Below are 18,662 nucleotides of genomic sequence, written 5' to 3'. Positions count from 1 at the left end.
TTTATAGAGCTTTAATCTCTAGGCCCTTCCGCCTTTACCATGGGTCACTGTGTTGAGCTCAAAGGTGAGCCTTTTAATAAATTGATCTTTCTGGGGACTAGCTCTATCCTGAGGCTGTATAGAAACCCTGTGCTAACAACCATTTGCATAAACTCACATTTACCAGTAAAATTTATTTTTTTAATGCATAACAATAGATACTTGGGAAATCCAAGATTTTAACAAGTTCGGTGTCAAGAGTCCTGGATAGAAACCAGTAATATTTGGTTTTGTGTGTGTTATTTTTTAATATTTGTGGTGTTTTTTACAACATAGATTGTCAGTAACTTCCACAAAGGCATTTTGTAAAAATTTTATTGCATACTAAGATTAGGACAGATTGCAGAGTGAATTGCTGTTTTCTTCTTTCCTAGATTGCAGGCAAGATGATAATTCTCCACGGTGTCACCTGCAAATTGGAAACATTCAGAAGAGTGTGGAACGATGCTATGAACATAACACTTTTACAAATATTGTTAATCATATTGAAGATAATTTCCAACTACAGCAAAATCCTAATCTTGAGATACGTGAAAAACCTTTAAAATCAAAATTAAATTTGGAGAACCAAACCAGAATATGTAACTTAACTAACTTTATTGAATTGAATGGACATAGGACATCCATTCTGCGTGGCAACCGAGAACAGTGTTACCCTGAAATTATATTACCTGTCAGTATGAAAAACATCAATAACAAGTCCCTGATCATTCAGCAGCAGAGGACTTACAATGGGGAGAAAGCCCACGTGTGTACTGAATGCGGGGAGGCCTTCATCAAGATGTCTCTTCTGACTCGACATGATAGAGTTCATAGTGAGGAGACTCGTTATGGATGCAATCTGTGTGGGAAAGGCTTCTCCGCAAAATACTGGCTCTCTGAACATCTTAGAATTCAAGCAGGACTCAAACAATGTGAGGGCCCTGAATATGACAAGACCTTCCTGAAGGAATTAGACTTGAATATACATCAGAAAACTCCCATGGGTAAGACACCTAATAATGGTACTGAGTGTGAGGAAATGTTCATCAAAAACTCTCAGCTCATTTGTCATCAGGAAACTCACACAGGAGCCAAACTCCATATCTGTAGTGAATGTGGAAAAGGCTTCACCAGGAAGAGCAAGCTGGTTGTACATCAACGGACTCATACACGAGAGAAATGTTATACATGTAGTGAGTGTGGGAAAGATTTCAAAGCAAAGTGTCATCTGATCACACATCAGCGAAAACACACAGGTGAGAAGCCCTATGTATGTAGTGCATGTGGAAAAGGCTTCACGATGAAAGTTGATCTCATTTCACATCAGCAAACTCATTCTCCAGAGAAACCATATATGTGTAATGAACGTGGGAAACACTTCACTGTAAAGAGATCACTCATTGAACATCAGCAATCTCACATAAAAGATAAACCTTATATCTGTAGTGAATGCGGGAAAGGCTTCACCAGGAAGAGCTCTCTGGTAGTACATCAGCGATCTCACACAGGAGAGAAACCGTTTGTATGCAGTGAGTGTGGAAAAGCCTTCCCACGGAAGAGCAAGCTGGTTTTACATCAGCGGACTCATACGGGAGAGAAACCTTATATCTGTAGGGAATGCGGGAAAGGCTTCACCACGAAGTGCTATCAGATTGAACATCAGCGGTCTCATACAGGAGAGAAACCCCACCTCTGTGGTGAATGCGGGAAAGGTTTCACCAAGAAGAACTTTTTGATTGTACATCAGCGATCTCACACAGGAGAGAAACCATTTGTATGCAGTGAATGTGGAAAAGGCTTCCCAGGGAAGAGGAAGCTGGTTTTACATCAATGGACTCATACAGGACAGAAGCCTTATAACTGTAGTGAATGTGGGAAAGGTTTTACCACAAAGAGCTATCTGATTGTACATCAGCGATCTCACACAGGAGAGAAACCCTACGTCTGTAGTGAATGCGGGAAAGGTTTTACCACAAAGAACTTTTTTATTGTACATCAGCGATCTCACTCAGGAGAGAAACCATTTGTTTGCAGTGAATGTGGAAAAGCCTTCACAGTGAAGGGGAACCTGGTTGTACATCAACGGACTCATACAGGGGAGAAACCCTATGTGTGCAGTGAATGTGGAAAAGCTTTCCCAGTAAAGAGCAAGATGATTTTCCATCAACGGACTCATACAGGAGAGAAACCTTATAGGTGTAGTGAATGTGGGAAAGGTTTCAAAGCAAAGAATGGTCTGATTCTACATCAGCGAAGACATGCAGGTGAGAAGCCCTATGTATGTACTTTATGTGCGAAAGGCTTCATAATGAAACTTGATCTCATTTCACATCAGCTAACTCATTTTTCAGAGAAACCATATATGTGCAATGAATGTGGGAAACACTTCAGCATTAAGATATCGCTGATTGTACATCAGCGATCTCACACAGGCGAGAAACCTTATATCTGTAGTAAATGTGGGAAACACTTCACTACGAAGAGATCACTGATTGAACATCAGGGAATTCATACAGGAGTGAAACTTTATATCTGTAATCAATGTGGAAAAGGTTTCATTGGGAAGAAATCTCTGATTGTACATCAGCGATCTCATACAGGAGAGAAACCTTATGTATGCAGTGAATGTGGGAAAGGATTCCCAGTAAAGTTGCGTCTGGTTTTACATCAACGGATTCATACAGGAGAGAGACCTTATATCTGTAGTGAATGCGGGAAAAGTTTTATCAGGAAGGGCAATCTGATTGTGCATCAGCGATCTCACACAGGAGAGAAATCTTATATCTGTAGTGAATGTGACAAAAACTTCACCAGGAAGACATCACTGATTGAACATCAGCGAATTCACACAGGAGAGAAACCCTTTGTATGTAGTGAATGTGGAGAAGCCTTCCCAGTGAAGAGGAAGCTTGTTTTACATCAACAGTCTCATACAGGAAAGAAACAGTTTACATGTAGTGAATGTGGGAAAGATTTCAAAGCAAAGTATCATCTCATTAAACATCAGCAAAAACACACTGTTGAGAAACCCTATGTGTGTAGTGTATGTGGAAAGGGCTTCACCATGAAGACTGATCTCGCTGTACATCAGCAAAGTCATACTTAAGAGAAACAATATATGTGCATTGAATGTGTGAAAGATCTTACCATGAATTGTCATTTCAGTGTACATCCAGTGAACTCATACAGGAAGTAAATTTCTATATGCAAGAAAAGTAGCTGAGGCTTAATTGGGAAAAGCTTGCTTATTGCATCTCTGTGTAAGTATATGAAGAAAAATATATTTGTAATGCATGTAGAATGGGCTTCACCATGAAGAGTATTCTAGGTATGCATCAGAGAGCTCGTAGTGAAGAAAATTTGAACACTCTGACTATGGTGATGGCTTTAGGAACAAAGCATTGCCCCATAACATGAGATTTTAATTCAGGAAAGACTTCCTTTGCATATACTGAATGTGGATAGTTCTCATCACCGAAAAATGATCTCATTTTCCAGCAGAGAACGTACAGAGGACAGAAACCCTGTGAATGGGATGAATGTGGGAAAGCCTTCACTACAAAGTCAGGACTCAATCTTTATCAGAGAAAACCTACAGGAATGGTGCCTTGTGTGCGTAACAATTGTGGGAAAGTTTTGGACCACTTGGCCATCTTTCTGAAACATAAAGTGTATTCACAAGTCATCATTTTGGGGTAAGCCCATTGCACATAGTAGACCCTCAAGGTAATAGTGTGGAATGAAGAATAACTTCACGCAAAGAATGTAGTACTCAGTTTACTGATTAAAATTAGTTTTATATCAATGAAAATATTTATAGACCAACTCATATACAGTCAACCTTCGTGAAGATATTTGAGGATATTGTATGTTTGAAAATTGTTGCTTGAGGTAATCCCCATCAATGTGGTAGTTTGGGAACCCTTTAGTGGATGTAGACCCTCTCATGTAATCATGAATGAGCAAAAATGAATGATTAGTTCTAATTGGAAGAAAGCATCTCCTTAATAGTAGATGTCACTTCCCACTATAAATACTTTTCTCTGGTAGTAAATATGGCATGGTTTTCAGGCATTTTTGCTGCCTCATTATTTGTCTGTAAATCCATGACTAATTACTTATGAACACATTTAATTGTGTGGTCTTTTTATTTTTAACCCTCACTTGAGGATATTTTTCTATTAATCTTCAGATAGAGTGGGAGGGAGAAAACAAGAGAGAGACAAACATCAATATGAGGAAACATCGATGGGCTGTCCCTGTACTCCCCCCCCAGGGTTGGGGACTGAACCATAGCAAAGTATGTGCCCTTGACTGGAATCCAACATGAGACTCCTTGGTCTGCAGGTCGAAGCGTTACCCACTGAGCAAAATTTCCCAGGGTTCAATTTTGGGGCCTTTAGCAAAACCTCAGATACCTCTATGAAGGAAACAAGCCTTGAATAACAAAGCATTTTGTCACTTTTATGAACACATGATACACCTCACAAGCCATAGGGGATAATATACCTTTACCCTATTTTTACTTGTCATTAATTTTATAGTGGCAGCTACTTTCTTTATGGATTACATTTTAATATATACACCACATTTGTGCACTGTATCTATTTCATTTTGTGGTAATTTTTACATTTCTTTAGTTCCAAGTTTGTATTATTTCACAATACTTGAAGTTCTTGAAAATGAAATGGAATTTATTCATTTCATAAAGATCAAAAAAATATCTGCATGTGTTTAACCAAATTTATAAAAAGCATTGAGTACTGTTTAAAATTAATGTATATGATGTTTTTATTAATTTTCATCTTTGTAATAATTTTTAAATCACACAAATTGAAATTTTCTAGAGGATTCTTAATGCCTTTCACGTAGCTACTCCCAAATGTAAAATCTTACAAGGTCACACTCGATTATCAAATAGGGGAAAGGGAAATTGTTACAGCGCAGTTTACTACAGGATATATCTTTCCCTCTCGTTTTAACAAACACTAGTTCTTTGGTTTTTCAATACAATGTTAAGAAGGTGTAGGTTCTTGTAACCAAGACCTCTGTAGAAATGGATTATCCTGTCATAAAATCCCTCCTCCCAGCCCTTCACAAGTCACATCGTTTTCCTTACCCTCATCTTGGGCATCAGTTTGTTTATATTTTTTGTCATTTATATGATATTAAAAAATGGTGCAATTAGCATGTACTCTATTGATACTGAATACTTTATTTTGTGTGATATAAAAAATACACACATACTGGTTTCTACCACTTGAAAATTCCTTAGTGCTAACAGCACATAAAGCATCTTTGTTGTATTGAGGGGACCACGGTTGGAATTTTAAACTTCACACATCCAGATCAGGCAGGGATCTAGAAATAGTTAATGATCAATCAAGCCTCCTTTGGGAAGAGTCTGGAAATAATCTACTAAAAGGGTTCAGTGAGCTTGCAGGTGTGTGAACACATGTAGGTATGAAGAATGCACTGCACCCTAACTTCTTGGGGACAAACACTCTTGCGTATGGAAAGTCCCCAGACCTCGCACAATGTATATTTTTATCTAGCTGTTCATCAGTATCTTTCATGATTATTAACATTTCTTCAGATGTGTATTTGTTATCAATGTATTTTAATGAAATACCAGACTACGTTCTGCCTAATGCTATGAATGTTGTCAATTTTCTTTTAAATAAGGACCGTGAAACAACAAAGGTGTTGATTTCGCTTGTTGTATGACTTTTTTTGCTCTACTGAATAAATGTTCTTTATATTGTTATAAGTTCCAGTAGTTTTTCATTTTTTATGCTATATACAATGTAATTGACACTTTAAAAAAAAATCTTCATCAAGGACATTTTTGCATTTATCCTCAGGTAGAGCAGTAGGACAGAGGGAAAAAGAGAGAGAAACATCAACGTGAGTGATACTTGTTGCCCCCCACACAACCCCAACATGGGCAAGGGACAATCTGCAACCAAGGTACGTGCCCTTATTGGGAACTGAACCTGAGTCTCTCTGGTCCGCAGGCCGATGCTCTAACCACTGACCAAACTGGCAAGCACTGTAATGGACACTTTTTTTTTTTTAAATCCTCACTTGAGGGTATATTTTCATGTATCTTCAGATAGAATGGGAGGGAGGGGGGAAGAGAGAGAGAAACATCACTGTGAGAGAGAGACATCGAGTGGTTGCCACCAATAGGACCCCAACTGGGGCCGGGACAAACCGCAACCAAGGTACTTGCCCTTAGCGGGAACTGAACCCTTGACTCTTCGGTTCACGGGGTGATGCTCTAACCTCTGAGCTAAACTGGCCAGGGCTCTAATGGACACTTTTATTTTTTTATTTTTATTTATTTATTTATTTATTTTATCCTCACCCGAGGACATTTTTTCCATTTTTTGTTCAGATAGAGCGGGAGGGAGGGAGAGGAAGAGAGAGAGAGAGAAACATCTATGTAAAGGGACACATCGAGTGGCTGCTACCCGCCCGACCAACCAGGGCCGGGGACAAACTGCAACCGAGGTACGTGCCCTTAGCGGGAACCGAACCCGAGTCTCTCTGTACCGCAGGCCGACGCTCCAACCGCTGAGCCAAACCGGCCAGGGCTCTAATGGACACTTTTAATTGTAACTGACATTATTGACATTTTCCATCACTGTCACAAGTATAGACTTTCCCTTAGTGGGAACTGAACCCTTGACTCTTCGGTTCATGGGGTGATGCTCTAACCTCTGAGCTAAACTGGCCAGGGCTCTAATGGACACTTAATTGTAACTGACATTATTGACATTTTCCATCACTGTCACAAGCATAGACTTTTGATGATACAATAAGCACTTGCTTTGGTAGTGTCCCATTTTAAGGTCTATCATGGGATTATTGACTTGGGTCTGGACTCTCAGTATGGACAGTGGAGTGGAGTCCCAAAGCTCAGAGCAAGGGGAAATGAGAGAAAAGTGATCAGATTCTCTATGCCTTGGGACAGACACCCCGGATTTGAATCTAAACTGTGAATTTCATGAGGAATCACAAGCAAATGACCCCTTCCTTAGGGGTGGGGAACTCATTTTTCTCTTGTGTAAAGTGGGTATGTAAAGTGGGTATAAGGAGCTGTTTGGAGGAGGTAAGAGCTTAGGTGCAGATGGGCAGAATGACACCCATGCCTGTTGCCTGACTGGGCTCCCGCAGCTCCCTCCTCTCCCTGCAGAGATATTCTCAGGCCAGGCAGCCCTTTCCCAAAGTACTGACAAGGTTCTGTGCTTTTTGGTGCTTTTGGGGGGAAAAAAGGGGGGACTTTCAGAACCCACTGACTCACTTGCTACAAGGCAGGTGCTGTGGGTACTGAGGAAGCAGTTTCCACCAGGGAATGTCCAGCCAACTCCATGGAGCTCCCTGGGTGAATGTGACATGCAGGCCATGATGTTTTTTCCTTGCTCTGTGAGGATCAATAAAAGGAACACACATAGCTCCTCAGTGCCAGTTTGCCAGGGTTAGTTAGACTTTTGAGGTTTTCCACTTACACTTCTCACAAAAACTCAGATTTGAGCCCTGGCCGGTTTGGCTCAATGGTTAGACTGTTGGCCTGCGGTTCAGAGACCCGGGTTCGGTTCCCGCTAAGGGCACGTACCTTGGTTGCAGTTTGTCCCCGGCCCTGGTTTGTGGTGTGGGTGGCAGCCACTCGATGTGTCCCTCTGACATCGATGTTTCTCTCTCTTTCTCTCCCACCCCCTCTATCTGAACAAAAAATGGAAGAGAAACAAACAAAAAAACCCACTCAGATTTGAAATAGCAAATTGCTGGGAAAATCCACTATTAGAGGAAATGAAGTAGGTTCTCCAAGTTTAAACAACAGACGTATAACCGATTCAAGAGGCTGGATTCCAACCCAGGAGCCTTGCCCCAGAAGCAGGGAAGATCTGCACCATGTTCAAAAGCCCTCCCTGGGATACTTGCGCTGTGAGCACTGTGTTGGCTCACTGAAAGCAACTTAGCCTGCACCGTGATTGCATGACAAGGGTCTGAAAATATTCCCTCGTTTTCGGAAGAGTGGAAGTAAGAGAAAATAAGACAGTTTTATAGCTTCGCACATTCTCTCGTCCCTGGGTCCTGGCCCCAAAGCCCCACAGCGCTGCCGTCTGTACGGCGGAAACGGGTCCCAACATGGCGGCCCCCAGGGCGCCGGCGCGAGGTGGGCGGGGACAAGGTGGCGCCGAGCACCGCAAAGCATTGTGGGACTTTCCTGCAGCCTCAGTGCCTTACTGGCCGCCCGGGCTTCAGCAGGAACCGCGGGGAATGGAAGCGCATCGCCAGCACAACTGTTGCGCCTTCTCTGTGGGTCTGGGGAAGACTCAGGTCAGTGTGTGTTTTTCCCGGGAAGGGTTTTGGTCACAGTGTGGTTTTCGTTCCTCCCAGGGGGAGGGGTGGACTTGGTTTTCCCGGAGCCTGGAATTATTACCGGGGTATGAGGGGGAGGGGAGAAGCGCCCACATGGAGCTGGTGCAAAGGACCCCGGTGGCCCTGGATGCGATGGTTGCTCAGCCGGCTGGGCGAACGGATTGGCGCGGAGACATTCCGGGTTCGATTCCCAGGTTGCAGGCTTGAGCCCCCGTGTCTGGAATGCGGGGAGGCTGACCAGGCTCTCTCCCTTGTAATGCAGAGACCTGTACCTCTGGGGCTCTGTGCTCTGTGATGAGAGTTGTCTTTGTGCTCCTCTGTGGTGTGAGCCTGATCAGCTGCTGGTTGAACATGACCTCTCTCGGACCTCGCCTGGTCTCCAAAAGGACCCTGATCAGCGTGGGGTAGATGCACAGCTCTGCGTGGCACAGGGCGTTCTGTGTGATGTCCTGTCTCATGTTCTGTCTGGCTGTACAAGCAAAAGGGCACGGGAAGCCATGAACCTTTGGGGATTCTGTTGTGCGCAGTTGTAAATATTGTATATTAGGATGCTTTAGGGTTTTTTCCTGTATAATTTTGCATAATTTGCAAAATTTAAAGGTTAGCTGGGGACCCAGCTTTTATGGTGGGCTGACCGAGTGGCAGGTATTGCAGGAATGTCCTAGCAGCTGGGGAAAGGGTTCATCTGGAGGAATATCCCTGCTCTCCCTCTCATCGAATTAGCCTCCCAAACAGTTAACTAATGAAAGAACAGGGATGAGAGCTCCCGTTTGCATGTGTGATCTGTTCTCAGAGAGCTCTCCCAGTCCCTGTCCGTCTGTGATGGAAGTTTGGTTTGGGATGTTGTTTGTTGCTCTGGTATTTGTTAGGGACTTGGTTTGCCCTCTGCTGTTTTCTGAACACAGGGCATCCTTCATCTCTGTTGTTTGGAGGTTGTGCCATGCAGACCCTGAGAGGGTCACTGTGCTGTGCCAGTTGGTGTGAGATGAGAGTCTGGTTTCCCAGTCCTTTCTTTTGAGAGCACTCACTTGTTTACTCTAGATGTTGTTTGTTTCAGTTTTGAAATAGGATAGGATGTCATCTTTGATGGGAGATTTCATGTTACGTCATAAGTATTCTACTCAGGAAGATCTAAGTTGCCAGTTCAAAGAGGGTAAAAAGTCTGGCTCCACATGCAGGGCATAAAAGAAAAATGTTTTAACACAGGTGTTGTAAACATTCCAGATCCTCTTCCTGGTGTCCCGGGGAGCCACAGTTTGCCTGGGAACAATGGGGAGATTAACACCACCCAGAATCCCTTTGCAGGCTGTGGAAGCAGCAGGGCCACTGCCACGCCTCCGTGTGAAGGGAAGAAGTGGTCCTTTTAAATTGAAGCCACTGGAGGCCTGGGAGCTGCTGCAGCCCTTGGAATGAGCCTTGGGGCCTGTTATCTCCCCTCCCTCCTGGGTATTCTCCAGCCTCCTAGAAGCAGCCAAGGACCCTAGACAGTTAACTAGCTCACATTTGAGTACTGTATAGGAATCCAGTAATCACCAAGAATCATAGGGGTAATTGAAGTTGAAGTGATATTTTTTTGGTTATAACCATAAAATACAAGTCTGTTTTGCCTGGGTTTGAAGGAATAAGTTCATGTTCTTTATATATGCACAAAATTTGTGAATAAAATGGCTTACGTGATGAATAATTGAAAGTTTTTAAGGAATGATATAACTAAAATGAGGGGTCTTTGATAAAGCTTTTCAGTAATAATTGTATATATCCAAATATAGTTTTCCACAGTCTTTGGAAACTTAAGCTTTGGAGGTTTCCTAGGTTAAATGATTAAAATGTTAAATATTTAGATATTTTAAAATAACAGGACACTAAAATGTTTATTAATCTCAGTTTGTCTACTCGGTTTTTTATTTCATAGAATTCAGAGGATGTATTTCGATCTGCAAATGAATATTTTATATGAAAACTGTGTCTTAAAATGTAAATTATTTTCCAATGGGGGGGACAACCCGGTTTTTGAAATTTGTTAAATGTGTTAATAAATTTGCCAATCCTTAAGGCATTAAGAATGACTGTCTCAGGGTCAGAGGTGTTGCTGCAGAAGCTATTGGAGCCCACCAAGTCCTTTTATTTTCCCCCAAGCCTTTCATATTCAGTTCAGAATGCTTATAGATAATTACCTTTATGAAATCAATGTCCTGGGGAAACTTTAAGAAATCCTATCCGAGGCATGTTTTAAAATGCAAGTTCCTGGGACATAATCCTTATAGAAAGGAAAAACATTAGCTCTCTGTGCAGATGAATTAACGTATTTCAGTTGTTACACATTGAATGCTGGGCAATTCTTTTTTTTTTTTTTAATTTTTTTTTCTTTATTGAATTTAGAGAGAGGAAGGGAGAGGGAAAGGAAGATAGAAACATCCGTGAGAGGGAACATCGATTGGCTGCCTCCTGCATGCCCTCCACTGGGGATCGGGCCCACCACCTGGGCATGTTCCCTGACTGGGAATTGAACCGGTGACCTGTTGGTGCATGGGTTGATACTCAACTGCTGAGCCACACCGGCTGGGCTGGGCAATTCTTAATGCTAGAAAATACATTTGAAGGTGTTACTTTTTAGTGGTTACACAACTAAGTAAAGAATGTTTATTAGGCCCTGGCCGGTTTGGCTCAGCGGTTAGAGCGTCGGCCTGCGGTCTTGAGAGACCCGGGTTTGGTTCCCGCTAAGGGCATGTACCTCGGTTGCAGTTTGTCCCCGGCCCTGGTCGGTTGTGCGGGTGGCAGCCACTCGATGTGTTCCTTTCACGTCTATTTTTCTCTCTCTCTCTCTGTTCCTCTCTCTCCCTCCCACTCTACCTGAACAAAAAAAAAAAGGAAAAATGTCCTCGGGTGAGGATAAAAAAAAAGAATGTTTATTAGTTGCAATGAAAATGAATAATTTTGGTGATAGAATTTATAGGCTATGGAGATATTTATTTTTGAAAAAGAAACTTGTTCTAAAACTGGTTATTTCTGAATGGGTAAAGAAGGCTTGTGAAAGTTGTAGAGAGGGTTACTGCTCTCCCATACTGCTGCAGTGTTGGAATAAACGCTCTTGTAGGATTCCACCTTGTCTCTGCCTCATTGGCTCAAGTGGTGACAGGGTCCCAGACCCATTTCTTGAAGTAGATTCTCCAAGTTTACACAAGAGAAGAGTGTCCAATTCAAGAGGCTGGATTCCAATCCGGGACTCTGGCCCCAGAGCCAGGGACAATCTGTACCCATGTTGGGGGCTGGATTCCAACCCTGGAGTCTTGCCCCAGAACCATGGACAATTTGTACCCATGTTGTGAAGCCCTCCCTGGAATATTTGCACTGTGAGCACCAGGTTCGTTCAGCTGAAGCTGCTTTTCCACTGTGCAGTTATCATTTTCGTCCTATTCATGTAACATCCAGAGGACTTAGTCTTTGCCCCCCAGTGTTCTCTTGGGAGAGCCATGATTTGTCAGCTCTTGTGGTTTCTCCCAGGGAACCTTCTTTGAGGTTTAGCTCCTATTTGCATGCCTCCACTTGATACCAGCACAGAATTTGACCCTCTGGAGACCCCCGGTTATTTGGGCTGGATCTTTGCACCTTCACCCACATTTTGGTGTCAGGTTGTGATCCCTCCTATTGTAATGGATTTCATGCCGTAGTTTGACTCTTCAAGGGGTATTCTTCTGTGGCATCAACATTCACCTTTCAGGAGAGGGGACAATGGGATGTGAATTCTGGGATCTAATATTTGAAAGCAGTGCTGGAGACCTACAGGATCCTGGTCTCATAGTGAGTGCCCCCGTTTCCATGCGCAGGACCCACTTCCCGTGGCATCCTGTCCTCTGTATCCCTGCTGGCTGTGTGAGACAGTGGTGCTCACCATGTTTTCTCTGCAGCCCTGACCACATTGGGACCCCCGTCCAGCTTTTCAGGCCCCTCTGTGCCTACCACAATATTTTGAGTTGGAGTCCTGGCCACTTTGGCTCAGTGATTGGGCATCGACTTGTGCACCAAGAAGTCACTGGTTTGATTTTCGGTCAGGGCACATGCCCATTTTGTGGGCCTGTTCCCCAGTGGTGGGCATGCAGGAGGCGGCCAATGGACATACTCTCATCGATGTTTCTATCTATCTCTCCCTCTCCTTTCCTCTCTCTCTAAAATCAATAAATGAAAATTAATTAAAAAAAAAAAAGTAAAGTCAGTTAGATCCTCTGGTGAGGATTAAAGAAAAACAAACACAAAAACAAAGAAAAACCACAGTTCCACTTATGAGAACCCTTTTTTTCTCATCTCATTTCACTTTTAAATGATTCAAAATAAATGGTGTGCTGAGACCTGAACGGCTAGTTAAACCAGACCTGAGGAGGGGCGATGGGAGACTGAGAAAAACCGGAGACTAAAAAAGACATTGAGACATTCTAGAGAGAAAATCTTTTTTTTTTTTTTTTTTAATCTTTATTGTTGAATGTAGAATGTATTACAGATGTTCCACATTTTTTCCCCCATTGACTCCCACCTCCCCACTCCCACCTCCCTCCCGCCTTTTCCCACACTATTGTCTGTGTCCATTGGTTATGCATATAAGTTCTTTGATTTATTTCTCCCCCCCAACCCCTTTCATTTGAGGTTTGTCAGTTTAGCAACCAATTTGTACTTCTTAATCCCTTCACCTTTTTCACCCATTCCCCCAAACTCCCTCCCATCTGGCAACCAACAAAATGTTCTCTGTATCTATGAGAATGTTTCTGTTCTATCTGTTCATTTTGTTTGTAGATTCCATTGTTGATAGATATGTAATTGCCATTTTGTTTGTTCATACATTTTATCTTTTTCTTCAAAAAGACCCTTCATCATTTCATATAATAACGGTTTGGTGGTGATGAACTCCTTTAACTTTTTCTTGTCTGGGAAAGTCTTTATATGGCCATCGATTCTAAATGACAGCTTTGCAGGATAGAGTAATCTTGGTTGTAGGTTCTTGCTTTCCATCACTCTGAATATTTCTTGCCACTCCCTTCTGGCTTGCAAAGTTTCTTTTGAGAAATTAGCTGACAGCCTTATGGGAACTCCCTTGTAGGTAACTAGCTGCCTTTCTCTTGCTGCTTTTAAGATTCTCTCTTTGTCTTGAACCTTTTGCATTTTGATGATGATGTGTCTTGGTGTGGGCCTCTTGGGGTTCATCTTGTTGGGGACTCTCTGTGCTTCCTGGACTTGTATGTCTGTTTCCTTCACCAAGTTAGGAAAGTTTTCTGCCATTATTGTTTCAGACAGGTTTTCGATTTCTTGTTCTCTCTCTTCTCCTTCCGGCACCACCAAGATGCGAATGTTGGCATGCTTGAAGTTGTCCCAGAGGCTCCTTACACTATCCTCATTTTTTTGGATTCTTTTTTCTTTTTGCTGTTCTGGTTGGGCATTTTTTGCTTCCTTATATTCCAAATCGATGGTTTGCTCCTTGGATTTACGTACTCTATTATTGAAGCTGTGTAAATTATTCTTTATTTCAGTTAAAGCCTCCTTCGTTTCTAACTGTGCATCGATCATTTCTGTCTGGTCCTTTTTTATGCTCTTGAGGCCCTCACTGAGTTCATTGAGCATCCTTATAAGCAGTATTTTGAACTCAGCATCTGTTAGGTTGCTTATCTCCATTTCGCTTAGTTCTTTTCTTGGGGTTTTGTTCTGTTCTTTCATTTGGGACCTGTTTCTTTGTCTCCTCATTTTGGCTGCCTCCCTGTGTTTGTTTCTGTGTATTACTTAACGAGCGGTATAGGGCTCGCTGAGACCAGATGCTGCTCGTTTCAAAAAATTTAGGAAAACCTGATGCAGGATCCAAGTCAGGCCAATCCTATGGTTAAGCAAGTGGCAACAGCTTGGGTGGGCCTGAAAGTTGGGTGGGGCGGGACAGGGCCTCAGGGAGTCAGCAGGGCGGGGCTACCAGTGTGAGCCAGGTTGCTGGAGCCCCAGATATGGCAGCTGTCTGACGCCCCAGGGAAGAGCTCACCAAAGGAACAAAGGCCTCTGACAGCACGTTTGTCCCGGAGAAAGCCCCCTCTCCAGCCCTCGCTCCAGTGCCAAACAGCTCAGTTCTTCCCTGTATGTCTCTGGTGCCCCTCGAGCTGCCTCCCCTCCAAGCTTAGAGGGAGCGAGTCCGATAAGTCCGTGCGCGGGCCCTTTAAGGAGCTGCCTGGGGCTCCAGCCGCTTCAGCCTCCCTGAGCCTCAGTTCCTGCTGGTTTTTCCAGCCAGAAGTTATGGGGATTCTCTTCCTGGCACTGGAACCCTGAGCAGGGCACCTGGTGTGGGATGGGGACCCCTCAGACCTCAGGAAGGACCTTCCCAGCCGAGGTGTCCTGATTTTTATCCGCCACACGTGGGTGTGGGACCAACCCCTCGCGCCTCCGCCCCTCCTACCAGTCTGGATGCAGCTTCTTTAATTCCGTAGTTGTAGGACTTCCATTCAGCTTGATTTCAGGCGGTTTTGAATGGTGGTTGTTCTGTAGTTTTGTTGTAACTTGGATGTGGTTGTGGGAGGACGCGATACTGCGTTTACCTACCCGCCATCTTCTAGAGAGAAAATCTTGGGCCAGGTGGGACACTGCTCTCTGATGGAGAAATACTGACCCTGAACTAGCTAAGCCAATTTATTACATAGCCAATTGAGTGTGGGGGTGGGGGGAAGCTCAAAAGCTTCATTGTTCTTAAACACCAAATGTTTCCCTGGGCCTCTGAGTTGAAAGTCTAGATTGTCGATACATTCTTGCCGGTGGCTCAGGACACAGAGAGAACAAGAGATCTTGGGCAGAATGTTCCTGTGTGGGTGTTGCCAGCACACAGGATCAACAAGTGTCCTTTGGACTAAAGGTTCCTGGGCGGGATTGTGCAAACACCACAGGAACAAGAGACCTTGGCTCTGCCGCCCTCCACAGTGGTGAAGCTAGAGTAAGCTTTGAACATAGAAGAATTTACCCACTGGCCACTGCTCAGGAGATACATAAAAGATAAAGTTTACAGTACCAATCCAGCAACAAAAATGGAGTGCACCTATTGAAAGAGAATAGGCACAAATATTGAACAAAATGATTCTTTATATTTTTTATTCTCACATAAGGATTTATTTTTTTTTAATTATTATCTTCAGGTAGAGAAGGAGGAAGAGAGAGAGAGAGAAATATCGATGCCAGAGAGACACATCAACTGGTTGCCACCCACACAACCCCAACCAGGCTGCAGACAAACTGCAATCCAGGTACATGACCTTAGTGGAACTGAATCCCGGTCTCTGTAGTCTGACGGCCAAAGCTCTAATCGCTGATCCAGACGGGTCTGGGCCAAAATTCTTTTTTGATATATATATTTCAATTGATTCCTCAGTGATAAAAGAATGAGGTGAGAGAGAAAATCATCAGATGGCTGCCTTTTCCACAGCCCCAACTGGGCATGTAGCCTGCAACCCATGGATGTGCTGTGACCAGGACCTCTCAGTCTCTGTCCATGAGATGATGCTAAATCTACTGAGCCACATCTGCTGAGCTGAACAAAGTCATTCTTGACGTTTGCTATCCCATTGCAGTGCCTGGACCAAAAAGAACATCAGTTTGAAAACAGACATTGACAAGACTGTTTAACAATGTCTGTGGATCCTATTACATGTTTGAAATGAAATGTATTTTATTTTTTTATCCTTACCTGAGGACATTTTTCCATTTTTTGTTCAGATAGAGTGGGAGGGAGAGAGAGAGAGAGAGAGAGAGAGAGAGAGAGAGAGAGAAACATCAATGAGAAAGGGACACATCGAGTGGCCGCCACCCACACTACCCAACCAGGGACGGGGACAAACTGCAACTGAGGTACATGCCCTTAGTGGAAACCGAACCCGGGTCTTTCTGGACCGCAGGCCGACACTCTAACCACTGAACCAAACTGGCCAGGGCAAAATGAAATGTATTTTAATAAACACTGCCTTTATCATTATTAAACGTGTGTGTACATTTTGGGGGGGAAGATATATGCCGCAGGTATAGCAGTTCTCTACCCCAGCGGCTGAAAGCAACGTGGCGCTCACAGTGTGCGCGGCACGAAGTTCTGAAAATGTTCCCGTGTTTTTAGAGTCAAAGTGAGAGAGGTTATTTTTTTAAAAAATTAGGTTTTCTTTTTGTTTGTTTTTTTTATCCTCACCCGAGGACATTTTTCCACTTTTTGTTCAGGTAGAGTGGGAGGGAGAGAGAGAAACAATGATTTGAGAGCATTACCTCAATCATCTGCCTCCTGCACGCCCCCTACTGGGGTTGGAGGCCACAACCCTGGCATGGGCCCTGACCAGGAATCAAACCAGGACCTGTCAGTGCAGGTATCAGGTCTCAACCACTGAGCGAAACGGACCAGAGAAATTGAGATAATTTTATAACTTCTCACATTTCCGCCCTCCCTGGTTCCTGGCCCCCAGCCCCACCAAGCAGCCTTCTGTACGGCAGGAAGGTGTCCCATCATGGCGGCCCCCATGGAGCCCCCGCGAGGTGGGCGGGGACGATTTGGCGCCAAACACCGGAAAGCGCCGCGAGACTTCCTTCCACAGGCTCAGCGGAGTCCTGGCCGCCCAGGCCTGAGCAGTAGCCCTGTGGAAGAGGAAGACAACTCAACTGCTGCGCTTTCTTTGTGGGTCTGGGGAAAACTGAGGTCCGTGTGTGTTTTTCCCTGGAAGGATTTTGGTCACAGTAGAAGTTTTGTTTCTCACAGGAGGAGGTGGAGGTGCTGTAGCCGGAGCCTGAAATTATCACAGTTGTGGGTGGGGGAGGGGAAAGCGCCCACGTGGACCTGGCGCAAAGGACCCTGGTGGCCCTGGCTCAGGCGGCTGTGCGGAATTGCTGGGCCCCGACAAGTTCTGGGTTCGATCCTCAGATTTCAGGCTTGAGCCCCTGTATCTCATTTGCAGGGAGGATGATCTGGCTCCCTCCCGTGTAAATGACAGACCTGTACCTCTGAAGCTCTGTGCTCTATAGTGAGAGTTGTTTAATACCTGAATAACAACCTTTATCCTGTTTACTTACCTTTTCCTGAGAATCTCCCCTAACTAGTCTCCACTCCCAGTACTTTTTGATTGTAGGTGAGGGTGATATTTCAGGTGATGGCATTGGACATTTCAGCTAATTACTCTTTCTTTCTGAATCTCTTCCATAAATTCAAGAGGTGAATGTGCTATTAACATTTGGATTGTTTTTCCCATTAATCTGTGTACTGTCCATTTCATTATCAGACCTGCCAAAGAAGCTAGAGAAGAAGGAAATATTATTCCGCCTCTATAGTGTCATTTCTTATATTTTTTGTCAATCACTCCCCTTAACTCCAAAGAGTGAAGGAATATCCCCACCACATGTGGAAGCTAAGGCTTCCAGGAGACCAGATAAAGGGACAGCAGTGACACTGTGGGCATTGGGGTCAGGAGCACTGCATCATCGGGTCGCAGAGGAAACGTACCCCTTGTGGAATATTCTCCTGAGCCCACGGGTTCTGACCCTGGTGTGGACAGAAGTGCTGCCCCGTACTGAACCTGCACAGCTCAGGGGCGCCTGCAGGGCTCGGCGGTCTTCCCCACCCAGAGGCCAAAACTCTCCCTGTCGGATGGTCTGAAGTGAGAACTGCTAACCAACCGCCAGTCACAAGCGTAATCATGGCCTCCCTGGTATCTACTTTGACAGAGTTCAGTCTCTCCCTTCTTGAGCCTGTCTATTGTCTATTGTCTTTTTGTATCTAGTATAACATACCTTTGGACTATCAAGGAATTTTTCCTTTTTTTATAGACCCCCCTTAGCACAATTTTCCACCACAGTAGGAGACCACAGAGCCCACATATTTTACTGTTATTGTATTAAACTTTAGCTTCTAACTGTTCTACAACTGCCCCTTTAAAAGTGTGTGGGTTTTTTTTGTTGTTTTTTTTTAGTTTTTCTCCAATCCCAGAGATTTCCCTGCTTTGCCTCACCTCACCCCCCACCTCCAATCTATCCCGAGTGGATTTCATGTAATCCCCTATGTCTTCTCCTTTGATACTAATGTAGAAAAAAGTTGCAAAGCCGCCGTTCTCCAGAGCATTATCCATCCATTGCCAGTTTGCTTCCTGGCATTTGTCAAATAAACTCATAGAAATTCTCCACAGGTTTGGACATTTCTTACATGGACACCACAAGCAATTGCATCGTGTGAAGCAAGGAAAACTTCCCAGGAGGATTATCAGCATTTCAGGAACCCAACTAAC

The 18,662-nt window shown here is 44.0% G+C and overlaps 2 protein-coding genes across 8 annotated transcripts in view; both read left to right on the top strand.

The window, feature by feature from the left end:
- The window catches only part of LOC118638304 (zinc finger protein 615-like), a 279,374-nt gene extending 260,715 nt beyond the window's left edge, over positions 1 to 18,659 (top strand). The window contains exon 5 of the mRNA XM_036274022.1: positions 18,564 to 18,659. The gene's annotated coding sequence lies outside the window, so the exon portion shown is untranslated. The remainder of the gene's footprint in view (positions 1 to 18,563) is intronic.
- LOC118638283 (zinc finger protein 615-like) overlaps positions 1 to 18,662 on the top strand; it is a 150,100-nt gene that overhangs the window by 67,588 nt on the left and 63,850 nt on the right. For 4 of the 7 annotated variants that reach the window (XM_036273985.1, XM_036273987.1, XM_036273986.1 and 1 more), the window contains one exon: positions 414 to 4,173. The exons of the other annotated variants lie outside the window; for them this stretch is intronic. In XM_036273985.1, coding sequence (XP_036129878.1) covers positions 414 to 3,127 — 2,714 coding nt within the window. In that variant the 3' untranslated portion in view covers positions 3,128 to 4,173. Of the gene's footprint in view, positions 1 to 413; positions 4,174 to 18,662 lie in introns of those variants that run through there. 7 annotated transcript variants of the gene reach the window in all.

Source organism: Molossus molossus, unplaced genomic scaffold, assembly GCF_014108415.1.
Source record: "Molossus molossus isolate mMolMol1 unplaced genomic scaffold, mMolMol1.p scaffold_m16_p_21, whole genome shotgun sequence".
Taxonomy (NCBI): Eukaryota; Metazoa; Chordata; class Mammalia; order Chiroptera; family Molossidae; genus Molossus; species Molossus molossus.
The sequence above is the reverse complement of the archived record's forward strand: the minus strand, read 5'-3'. Positions and strand labels throughout refer to the sequence as shown.